We start from the raw sequence: 13026 nt of genomic DNA, 5'->3' as shown, positions 1-13026 counted from the left end.
GTGTGTGTGTGTGTGTGTGTGTGTGTGTGTGTGTGTGTGTGTGTGTGTGTGTGTGTGTGTGTGTGTGTGTGGGGGTGTGTGTACACGTGTTTATGCGGGGACTTGTCATCTTCAGTCTGGCTGCGTCTTTGCTGGGTTCAAACCCAGTTTGGTGTAATTGAATAAGTCAATGAATCTGTGTAAAATAATTAAGTTGTAAAAATTATTTGTTTTTTGTACATCAATTTTTTGTGGAGGTAATATATGGACAAAACTGATTAATGAGAAGAAATCAGAAATAAGAGAGCCTGAGGGGAGGGGCTTAAACTATTTAATGAGGGCTGTGGGAAGAAAAGCGGCAATTTTTGTTTTCTGTTTCTTTGTTACATTGCTGGTAACTGGAGGGAGGCTGAGGCCCAGAGTATCTTGTATATGTTTAGTTTCTTTTGCACCCTGTTTTGAGTTTTTGAGCACAATAAATCACCAACACCGGTAACCCGACTGAGCCTGGATTCTTGGAGGCCAAAGAACCCCGTCACAGTGACCCAAATCATCACTGTTACTGTTATTATATAGTAAATTAAATCATTACTGTTAAATTGTATGTATTGTCCAATTGTTTATTTGAATTCTTATTCCGGATTAGTTGGAGACATACACTAGGCTATATCAGCCCCACCAAAAATATTTTTCACCAGCCGCCACTGCCAATAGCCAATCCCTCAAATTTGTGTTGGTGCATGCTGTAAACCCAACTTTGAAAGGATACCACCATAAACCCAAATACTACATCCGTCGCCTTGAGACGCAAAATCAACATCTTACCAAGGGGATAAGATCACAACCCTCCACCACACTTCATGATTTATCACTCTTAACCAAAGAGTTCTGGATTATTTCTATGTTCTGCTAATGTAGCAGGGTCCCTTTGAACCCCAGACCAAGTGAAAAAACTTTGAAAAAGATGTCAAGAGATTGCTTATCAGATCAGTAAACCAGCGTACTGGGTAAGGGGTGAACGGCTCGTAAAACTGACAAAATCTCCCCATGTCCTCCTATATCTTAATACAGTGTTTCTGAGGTGAAAAGGGATTTTGATGTGGAAACATTCTTGTATCACCGTGGTGTAGATTACACTGTATTCTTTGGGTTTTGTTTGTATATCTTGCTTTCAAATCTGTCTGCCATCTACTTCAAATCAGGATATGCAACCAGATGTTGCTTGAAATCAACATCCGTTGGTCTGTTTTCTTTTCTAGAAACTTTGGAATATATGAGTCCTCGACGGTTCTACCTTTCTTTTCTTCACCTTGATCTTCTCCATTCATCCTGTCATGGCAGTGCAGCAGCCAGTGACGTGGTGACACCAGTATCTGCCCTGTGTTAAACTGTCCATTAAAGACATAACACAAATACACACACTCGCTTTTTAATAGTACCAGCTCTGTGCCAGTTCATGCAAACACCGGAACACAACATGACAGTATTTATGCCCACATACAGACACACAAACACCCTTACAAATCTCTTGTCCTTCTCATCCGATCTAATAGGTCCTTCGCATTTTCCAGCATTTTCCATTGGGTGCTGGCCAGCTACCTGGAACTAACTCTGAACCTAAACATAGAGTCTTTTATGTGCTCAGGTGTCTTAAATGTCGCTGTGTTAACAGGAAACAAAGTACAGCCTCTATGAGACACCTTTGATGTTAGGAGAATCCTACACTGCAAAAACAATCCAGAAATAAGTAAAAAATGGCTTAAATTAAGTATATTTAGCCTTAATTTGAGCAGGTAAATAAGATGATTTGCCAATGGAATGAGTATTTTCACTCTTAAAATAAGATAGTTAGATAATATTTACTTGAAATAAGACGATAAAATAGTTTTTTCTTATTTTAAAAGGAAATTGTCTTGTTCCATTGGCAAAGTGTCTTACTTACCTCCTCAAATCAAGGAAAAACACACTTATTTTAAGAAAAAATAACTTATTGAGATTTATATTTTTTGCAGTGTACAGTCAACACTTTTTTTCTCTTTTGATCAATGCAGCTTTGTGACTAATGGAAAATAATTTAGCAACAGGATCTTTTTGTTTGATTTTTAATAACAGCCATGTATCTTTTTTTAGACCTCATTACTAAGTAGTAATGTAATTTTCCTGGAAAGTATTCAACATTGTTCATTTTCTATGTGAGACATGCTAAAAGATCAAGTAGCAATTTAAGAGGGAAAAAATAGCCTAAAAATCACTCAAAATATAAACAGCAACACCTCATAACCTCAATCCACGATTAATCTAAAATCATTCACTGGACACTATCAGCAAGAATTATAAAATTGAAAATGTTTTTCTTTGAATATGATGTCTTTGAGGTAGTTATATTGTAATAAATAAATCTGCTGGTCCATATAGAGATACACAGAGAAGTTAGATGATCTGTAGGATCTTTTGCTTGGTGAAGCTTAATGGTGAATTCTCATTCATAAACTTAAAAATCTGATCTTTTCCATAATAGTGACCATACCTTAACAGGTGAGGCTAGTAAACAAAATGTTGGCGTAGAAGCTGGAATCATTCATTCCAGTATTTACCTAAATAATAAGGAATACAACAGCTTCTGATTTCCCTTCAAGTTTAATAAACTATCACTAAATTTAATCTTTTTTTTGGGTGTAAAAACAAAAGGTAAGAGGAAGCACAGGAGGTGCAAGTAGTGAGTTCGACAGGAATCTCTTTTGTAGTTTTGCTCGTGTTGTACCTGCTTCTGTGACATTTAGTCAAATTGGCAAATAAGTATTCTGAGCCAAAGCCAACCTAAGTAAATACTAGGGAAAGTTAGCATACAGTATTATAGATTTTTTAAAGATTCAATTATATTCCTCTTAATAATTACAGAATTGCTTTCTCAAGGTCCATTGTGGTTAATGTGTGGCGTAATAATGACTGGCGCTAGAGTAAAGACTGATTTATAATCAGAAACAAGGTCATCTGCGTGTGTGTCACAGTGAACGCAAATGTGCCCCCAGCCCCTTCTGCAGACACTCTGCTGTACCTCTTCAAAATTGTAGGTGACCGCAGACAGTGCCGCAGACAGGAGGCCTCTGATTGGTCAAATCTACATCCGCTCTTCTCTATCCGTATTTCCTGTTTGGTACCTTACTGGCTTGTTTTGTTTGTATGACCGCCATTGTGGAAAACGACTCGTGAAGTTGGACCAGCTAGAGGAGCGAGGTGCGCGAGAACGCTGGGACCCTTTTTCCACCTGGATTCCACCTGGATCTTTTTTTCACCCACATGTCCATCTGTAGTCTTGCCCCTGTCACAGTCTTGATTCTGTTATTTTTTACTTTGCTCCATGTTTTATTGGTTTAATTCCTATTTTGTCGTATTTTCTGGATATATTTGAGTTCTAAGGTTTTTATTTGTTTCCCTCTGTTGCCCTCTTATGTTAGTCTCCTTTTCCCTAGCTCCTTCCTTTGCTGCCCTTTTCACACCTGTTCCCAATCTACTCGTTTGTCCTCTCTTGGTTCAGTCTACCATAAATACTCTCTTTGTGCAGTTCCTCAGTGCTGGTTCCTCGTCTAACTTTGTCTAACTACGCTTTACTGTGTCAAACCGCGTCATTATTGTTTTCCCCTGAAGTTTACATGGTTCTGGTTTGTCTTACTTTTTTTCATGTTGGATTTTTTGGATTCTTGCCTCAGTTGTTTGTGAACCACTCATTAAATCAACAGAAAACTCACCTCTGCCTCCTTGCCTCTGCATTTGGGTCCTCAAACCTCAACCAAACCCTGACAGTCCCCGCCTCCTCACCACCTAGGACGTATCTAGACCCACAGCTAATTCATAATTGTCCCTCTTGCGTTTTGGCGTGGAATAACATAAAGCAAACCACTCTTCAATATTGGACATAAATCAAAAGTATCTGTGACAAGGTCACTGCGACACACTGCTGCGGGGAGTTTAACTGGGTTGTACTTGGTGATATTCAGAGGTATTACCTCCCTTGAACTCAAAATTAAAACTGTAGATCTAAGAATTACATTAAATCCAGCTTAATCTATTTCCAGTAGAGAGTAATAAAATAATCAGGTTATGACTAATTAATGGCTCATTAGATAAAAATTTGTTCCATCCAATTAATGCATAAAGTATGCTTAGAATGAAAGTTTTTCCATGTTGTAATGTTACTGACATCTACTAGAGGGCATTGCTGTTGATTCTTAAGTGGAGAGAAGTAATGGCAGAGCATAATAATGCTAAAGAGTTTGGTCTGGGATTATTTCCATTGTTTAATAATGACCAGGATGCAGAATGGATTTTATGCGGTTCTGTAAATAAATTTCTTCCATAAAATCCTTGAGTTATCAGGTGCCTACAACTGTCAACATTTCTGCTCTGCCCCTTTCAGAATGGGGTATTGTAGGCTAACAAAAGAAGCCAAATCGAGTCCAATGGGTTGGACCCCTTCGTCCGTTTCAATTTGCACATTTTCAAAACAAAAACAAAGGCTTTGTTGGGCTGCTGCATAAAACCTCGAACTCAACGCTATTCCTGGCATTTTGAACTGAAAAAGCTTCTTGGATGGGAAGCGAAACGTCTTCAAACTTGGAAAATAAAGTCCTGCAGAGTGTTTTTAATTTTCTTTTTTTTTGACATGGATGTAATGATTTCTAAAAATTGGAGGGCTTTATGCAAAAAAATATAGTAACATGATAGCAGAAGATATGCGATAATGGGAGCAACAAGGCTTTTGTGATTTAATGGAGTGAAGTTTTAACATTCCTCTGAGAGCATCCAGAACATGTTAAAAAGGGCCAATAACAGTGCAAAGTCTTTCCCAGCAGAGTGTTGCATCACTCTAATAACAGAAAGCTATATAACAGTTAACGACCACTTCAATGAAGTGTAGTAATAAATAGTCGGACAGTAACATAACCTCCATTTTAATGATAGATTTACATCTATGTATATTGGAAATCATAAGTGCTTCACATACTTTTTTATTTTTTTTTTAGAAACCTAATGGTAGCTTAAAACAGAGGGATTCAATGATCACAATCTACACAAACACACACACATACACATGAATATTTCTATCCACACTGAGACTTTACATTGGCTTACATTCATTTTAGTTATTACATTTATGCCTTACCCTGAACCTTTACCCTAATGCTATTACCAGTTTACTCCTAACCACAACCTAAAGTTAATTCACATCTAAGCTCTAAACCAGGCATCCCCAAACTCGGTCCTCAAGGCCCCCTGTCCTGCAGGTTTTAGAGGTTTCCTTGTTCCAGCACAGCTGATTTTAATTGAAAGCTGATTAACAGGCTTCAGCTCTACTGCAATCATGATAATCAGCTGTGTTAAAGCAGGGAAACCTCTAAAGCCTGCAGGACAGCGGCCCTCGAGGACCGTGTTTGGGGATGCCTGCTCTAAACGGTCACATTAATAATGGGGGTCCATCGCATTAGGACCAGCTTTAGTCCCCATAAGGCCTGTTGGTCCTCAGAAGGTTAGTAAATATACAAAAAAATCCTAAATAGGTAGCATAAACAAGTCTACATCTCAAAATAATATTTCTCAAATAAAACCACATAATTAAAGTCTATTTTACAGCAACTTTTTTTCTCACACAAAGCCTAATGTTGCACAATCCAGATGTAAGTTATTTGTAGTCTAATAGAATCAACAGGAGGACAACTTTTTAGCAGCTATATTTATAAATACAGGGAATCATACCCTGGGGATCACTGATGGGTGGATTCTATAGTAGTGGACAGCAGTAACGATCACAAGATCCGCAAGAAAATGCAGTTAAATTATTAAATAGCAAATTTACAAAAAAAAGGTAATCCAGAGAAGAAAATGTCATGGAGAAATTTCCCCTCCAGGCCATCTTCCTGTGAGCACTTAATATTTTAGAAATGTAAGCGGAAATGGGCTCAGCTTGATAATTTTAGCAAGGTGATACTCACGGAGTGGCATTTCATCTGCTTTGGTTGATTTTCTCCCTGTTAGTAGACCAGAACAGTCCAGGGATCATTTGCTGACACACTCATACCATGGATAACTCAATCAGCCACACAGCCAAATACCAAACCTCTCTCTGTAAGTCCTTCACTTAGACACAATCCAACATTTCAATGTGCTAATTGGTGCTGACATGGTGTGCGTATGGTGAAAACACCGTCATGACACTGGCATGCATAGCACATGGGTGTACTGTCATATTTGCATAGGAGAAAAGATATCTCAAAAATCTGTCAGAGGAATCAACAAATCAGTACAGCACAAAATACAGACTGTGACTGGAACCCATTTCCGCAAATGTGATTAGTCCAACACACGCCATCTCGTTAGGAAGATAGAGCCGTAATCCCGACTGGAGGAGCATTATTCTGCAAAAAATACAACAACAGGTTCTCGTCTGTATCAACATTCATACAGCAGATAGAATAGATCCCTCCTGTTTCAATTCCTACACCACCAAACACATTAAGGGGGAAGAAAATACACCCTTAAGGCCGTTTTCTGATACTCAGTGTGAATCCTCACAAGAAAAACAAACAGCAGCATCTGGTTCAATATGAGTGCTCTCAAAGCCAACTATCAAAGGAACCTTTCTTTTATAAATCATGCGCTTTGTGTTTTGTTGATCACTTATCACGTGTGAAAGAATTTGTGAGAAGCATGTGTTGGAGCCATGTGAGTTTTTTTGCAGCTTTACATCTTTACAAAACATCTGTGGGTCGACGAGTTTATGCTTAGACATTCAAACCGCATTTGCATGCTTTTGATCTTCAGAAAATCTTACATATCAGACAATGCAGTCAATTTGCTGTGGAGAAGATACAATAACATCCAAGATTTATGAGCTTCAGCTTTCATTTGCAATCTGCACAGTAAAAAAAGAAAGCACAAATCTAAGACATTTGAAAAATTAATGCTTTAAATACCTCCTTAGATGTCCTATTTGTCTGGCACACTCTAGATACACTGTGAATGTAGATATGCCTCAACATCAAGGAGGTACAATTTTAGTTGAGAGGATGAATCTTCTTTTGATGGTTATTTTTGATATTTGCAAAAAAAGGTATGATTCCTTAAGGGGTGACAAAAGGAAAAGAAGGAAAGAAAACATATCTCTACAGGCCCACATCGGGGGAAATTGATCTTCTGAGCTTAACCATCTTTAGACAGCAGTGAGGAGTCTGTGGGCAGAAAGCTATGTTAAAGGGTTTTGCCTTAGGGTCCAGTGAAAGTCTGAGCTTCGAACTAGCAATCTCTCTGCCCTTTCCAGAGGAAAAATGTGCAGCTCTATAACAACTACGCTATCAGTCTCCAATGGTGATCAACCAATGCAGCTTTTTTAATAGTAATACTAATCATTCTGACACAAGTTTAATGGATTCCCAGATATCTGCTGTGTTCTGTAAGCTATACACTATGTACTTTACGATAATGAATATTGCAGAAGTCTTTAAAGAAATCGGAAATAAAATTAACAATGGCTATAAATGGGAAAAAATGGCAATGCATACATTTTACGAAATCTGAAGACATGACTGCTGAATGTGCTAATGTCCTAAGGCCTAAGATATCAGCCATTCGACGTATTGGTAATTGCCCGTACCCAGCATTATAAAAGGGCTGTTAAACTTGGAATTAATTATTCAACCCTGGTGCAGATCTTCCACAAAAAAATAAAATAAAATTTGCATTGATTTTTTTTTAAGTGGAAATTCTTAGATTACAAAAAGAAACAACAAAGTTAAAATATATTTATATTATTATCATGGACTCATGACAATTATTCATGTAATAATCACCACTAGCTAAAAGCTTTAAGCTTTAAATCTTTGGTTTCTGACTGCTGATTCTGGAGCTGGCATCTTTCTACATAGCAGAGCAAAGCAGAAATAAATGAGCCTCTTCAGCGCCCCCTTGTTTTAAGATGAAATAACTGTTTTCTGTAAACCAAAATTAATTAAATAATAGAGGGACTGCAGTATTTGATCTCCTTATCCTGCTTTTTTGGAGGGAAACTAAAACAGTATATCAAAGATGTACAGAAACTGTTGTTAAAATAGAAATAAACCATATGATCAGATCGATAACTGCAGTGAAGGGTATCTTAAGCCAACAACTAGCCAAGCCAATAACAATGAAAATCCAGATCTGGACATGTAACCCAAAACAAGAAGGTTTTAACTGTTAAATCAAGATGACAAAAACTTAGCGTGTGGTATTATTTATTACATTTTCAATATTAAGTTCACTTTTTTTGTTTGTCTTTAGGTTCTGTTCTCTAAGGTTTCTTTCCCTGTTGCAGAACGCATCCCTGCGTTCTGCAAATCTTCCTGAAGCGTGAGAGATTTGGTGTGCGAATCTCCCCTTTATCCCACTTAAACAAATGGTTTGCTTTGTTAAGTGCGCGCAGCTGATCAGAACGACTCAGTGTGGGAGGCTGTGGTCTGGAGCAGATGTAATGACTTAACCCCCATGACCTTGGCCCTCCTGCAGGAGCAAATAAAACGCCAGCATCCGGTTTTGCAGCCTCTCCTCTGACAGCTCCACTTCCTTCTCAAAAAAGCTCTTCTTCCAGCATAAAAATGCTCTAAACAGCAAAGAGGCAGCGTTTCAGCCTGATCCTGCTTCCAATGAGAGGAATTAAACGCTTCAGTGGGAGAATTATTTACTGGCACAGCTAGTAAAGATGAGTAAAAAATACAATTTGAATGATTTCAGCTCTTTATCTAACCTCACTTACAGCAGAGACTTGCATCTTGGGTTCACAAACACTTCATTACAACCATTAAATGCTATCTTCATGCCAACATGTTTTTTTTTTTAGTGTGATAAGCAATTTCAGCCATACCACCACAAAAATAAAACCATAATGGAGTTTTTTTCAAATCCCGCTGGTCGTTGACTAGAAACCTTTTTAGTTTTTTCCTCTCCGTTGTAAAAAATTAGGAATTCATAACTACTGTAACGGATGGTGGAGGACCTATGATGCTGTGGGCCTGTTTCTCATAGCAAATTAATTTGTTTTATGCACTCAAAATATGTTTTTTTTACATGTTACATTAATACTAATACAATTGTATGTTCTCTGGAGGTTTGCTGTCAGCCACAGTGTGTTTAAGATAGAAACTCAAGATGCCACTGCCACAGAAAAGTTGCTCAATTCTTCAGCAGACCCACCCCACTGCTTTCCTGAAAGGATGCTTTACTAACTTGGCTCATATTGAGTGAAACAGAGGAGCTGGATGGCACACAATCTGCTTTTAAAGGAAAGGTTTAGCACAGAGATGTTACGACAAGCAACGGATCGCTTGGAGCAAAGCCAGACAAAAACCAGGAGAGGTCAGAAATATTTACAAACAATGTTTTTGTAAATTGATTGTGTGTGGGAGGAGAAGGGGAAAGTATTTCGCATAAGAGGAAAGAAAAAAAGGGCTTGTGGTCAATGGGAGGCTGTTTTCAATCTAAGGACTTTCCTCCCAGAATGACTCTGTTATGAATCAAGAGGAAACGGTAGCCTGTTAATATCATTCAAATTTGTAGTGATTTCCCAAATCTCTGGGAAAATTTCCAAGCTGTACAAAGATAAGTGGAGACGTGACTCAATTTTACTGCATTACAGTGTGCACATTGAATTTCGATATCCATTAGTCATTGAATCCGACGTTTGTTTTGGGGGTTTCATTCAGTCTTATCAGATGACGTTTTACACTTTAGAAAACCATTGAATATTTAGCCTCTTAAATCTAAGCGAAACTCATCATATATATTTCAACAAAGAATTGTACATTTTAAGCTTTTATCTCACTAATAGTAATAGTTATGACTTACAGCTACTAAAAATCCCCAAATCAGGTTTCGTTCAACATTAAATTAATCCGGTTTAACACTAAAGCATAGAGATGAATGCCTAGATTCTCTCTACTCTTCTCTCTGACAGTGAAAAACATACTTTCATTTTCAGTGCTGACTCAAACACCGAGTCCACATCCATTGGATTTTTCCATAAATCTTTGAATCAATGGGCTTTTATTCACTTTCAACTTAAGATTGGACATTATTGTTGGCTAAAGATGCAACGATCCGATACTGGGATCCAAAATATTCTCTGATATAGAATAATTAACTGGAGCAGATATCCAATGAATGACGCAGATCCAGCATGTAGTTATTTCTATTTTTATATAATACACAGCAGCACAGTTACAGCAATTTAGTGACTCCAATTTTAAGATTGGGATGCTTTGCAGAGCACACATAGCAGCTAGTGAGGTTTCATATAAGTATAAATTTTCTACCTTTTTTGAAAAAACATTTAAGTCAAGCATGATGCCTTTACTCACATGGCGAGCCGAGGTATTTTGTTAATTTATCGGATCAGTATCGGGTCAGTTCGATCAGCTAATGTATCCATATCAGATTGGATCAGGGGAAAAAATGAATGTTAATAACTTTGTGGTGATATTCAGAGCAGTATTGTACTGATGGGTTAGTTTTGGTATTGTGCGTGTGCACAGGTGAAGGGTGTTGGTGGGTTTTAGTGTTTAAAAGTTTTTAAAATAGAGGAGAAACTTGGTCCCTCGTTTAAAATATCTGTAACAAAAATCTATACTCACACAAAAGCGTGGTAGATAAAAGCCCACTCCCTGGGTCTCTCCAGAACATTGTACAGGTAATTCTGGAGCCGCCGGTAGCGCGCGTTCCTGCGGCAGCTCTGAGAGCTGTAGGTCAGCGGCTTCCCCAGCAGGCTGAGCCGGGCGCCCTGGTTCCTCTCCGCCGCCGCTGCCGCCGCACCTGCTGCGGGGGGAGACAGCAGACCGTCTCCCGCCCTCACCGCGTTATTCATTTTCCTCCGTCCGGACTCCACATCTTTCATCGGGTGCTCCAGCGTCCGGCTCCCAGCAGAGGTCTGCAGCCAGATCCCGGTGCCGCTGCTCTCGTCGCCGGTGTGACTGCGCGGCATGGCATCACCAGCGCAAGCGTGGAGCGCGCGCACAGACCGGCATATAACTGTTTTTTTCCTGGGTGATCTAACTTTAACTATTTATTAAAATGAATCTAGAGGTCATCTGTGGCTTAAATGACTAATGAACTATCACCCCGTCTCATGCCGCCCGTTTGAACACATTCAGGCTCCCATTTGGACACTTTGGCCATCTGCGCAAGGCTGGGAAAGAGTTGGGTTATGAAGGAGTGGATCTATAAAAACATTTGTCGGGAGGGAGGGCCCCTTCCACCCTCCCACGCTCTCAGTCTTTTACCAACTTACCCGGACTGTCACACAGACCCTGCTTGCTCTATCTATGCGTTTTAAAACGGGTGTGGTGCAGGAGCCCTGAAACAATGAGGGCTGTGCATGAGGGGGACTGTGATGTCTTTTTTGTTACTTTTATTAAATAATAATAATAGAAGCCACACCAAAACACCAGAATGCTTTTAATCTAGGTGAGGAAAACTACATCAAACTAACACATTTAGTCTTAATCCTTCATACATTAATAGACAGAAAACAGACAAGAACAGAACCGTTGCTCCCATTTACTAATTTAATTTCACACAAAGATAGAAAACATGTGAGATAAAAACAATAATGCCACTGCATCTTAAACTGAGGTAAATCCAGAGTTGACTAGAGCTCTTTAGAACCTGTTGAGTTTTCTTTTTTCTTTCTTTGCAGTTCTAATTTATTTATTTATTTTTGGGGATTCAGAGCCTGGCTGTCTGATTTGCTCTGGATCATCGTTGTGCTGACTAAGCCAACTATACTCACAAACTGACAGCCACATACCACAATTCATGGTTCCATCAAAAAAAGGTGAAGGTCCTGAAGCAGCCAAGAAGCCCCCAGATCATCACACCTTGTTTGTTTCAACAACAAAAAAAACTGCCCCTTTTGTCCCATCAGCCTTCTCTCACATCTTTATGATGTTAACAAACATTGGAAAATCCGGTGATGCTCTAGGTGCGCGTTTAGGTCAGCTGTGATGTTCATGCTGGGACTTTCTCATGGATGGACTTTTTGATGCACTACTGGTTTTTTTTTTGGAAGGCAGCCTTTTTTGGAAAATGATACTGGTACACCAAAAATCTAAACTCTTTCCCATTGACACCAGTCTGGAAAAACTGCTAATCAAGCCTAAATCCCAAACTACTTGTTATCTTTTCAGCTTATGTGACCCCCGAGTGTTTTATGCATTTCATTTCTACAGGCTATCTTTGTAATGTGACTAAATGATACAGTTTTGTTCAGTTACTAAAAGCAGACCATTTTAAATTTCATACCGATTTCTTTTTTTTTTTTTTACTGTAGGGGTGTTCGATCTTTTCTACCTGAAATAAAATCTAAGCCTGATATATATGAAGACTATTTATGGTTAAAATCTTATACATAAAGTCTCACATTTGTGTTCTGTCTACACTAATGTTTAGTAAACTTTCATAAACTGGAGAGAATTGTCATTTCACACCAAGCCTCTGCCACAATTCTGGCTGAAACATATTCCATTTGTTTTTGGTACAGGAAGCTGAGATCAGAATCATATAAGAGTTCAATGCTAACCTGCTTTAAACTATTGGAAGTTTGAATTTGACTTGAAGATTTTTGTCCGGTTGGAACGCCTTACTTCTGGTCATTGATTTCCAATAAAATAGAAGAAGTTGGAGGTTTGGCTTTTCTCATACTTCTCACATTTATGCAAATAAATGCAAGGGGGAGAAATTTAAATATTGTACCAACTTTCATGAAGGATATGAGTTGCTCATTGCCCTCAAGTATAATTATGGTTCCCCAATGCAACAGGAATGACACTGGGACGTTGCATTTTATGATGGCGTTGAGCTATTAGTCATATTTTTATATATATTAAATTTGAACCTCTCAGAGTTCCTTTCTCCACCTCACCTTCTGTGTTGCCATTTTCCCCTATCTTTTTCAAATCTGCAAAAGTATTAGGGATAGTGTGAGGGGCAACACGTTTCCGTGCCAGGTTGTTTTTTTTTAGATGGATC

The 13026-nt window shown here is 38.6% G+C and overlaps 1 protein-coding gene across 12 annotated transcripts in view; it reads right to left on the bottom strand.

The window, feature by feature from the left end:
• The window catches only part of kcnq5a (potassium voltage-gated channel, KQT-like subfamily, member 5a), a 193537-nt gene extending 182262 nt beyond the window's left edge, over positions 1-11275 (bottom strand). For 4 of the 12 annotated variants that reach the window (XM_038272555.1, XM_038272549.1, XM_038272554.1 and 1 more), the window contains exon 1: positions 10635-11274. In XM_038272555.1, coding sequence (XP_038128483.1) covers positions 10635-10981 — 347 coding nt within the window. In that variant the 5' untranslated portion in view covers positions 10982-11274. Of the gene's footprint in view, positions 1-10634 lie in introns of all 12 variants that reach the window. The other 8 variants (XM_038272545.1, XM_038272553.1, XM_038272546.1 and 5 more) reach the window with 4 other exon arrangements.
• Between the last annotated feature and the right edge of the window lie 1751 nt (positions 11276-13026).

This window comes from Cyprinodon tularosa, unplaced genomic scaffold, assembly GCF_016077235.1.
Source record: "Cyprinodon tularosa strain WSP-4 unplaced genomic scaffold, ASM1607723v1 ctg836, whole genome shotgun sequence".
NCBI classification, from domain to species: domain Eukaryota; kingdom Metazoa; phylum Chordata; class Actinopteri; order Cyprinodontiformes; family Cyprinodontidae; genus Cyprinodon; species Cyprinodon tularosa.
This window is presented reverse-complemented; position numbering and strand designations above follow the sequence as displayed.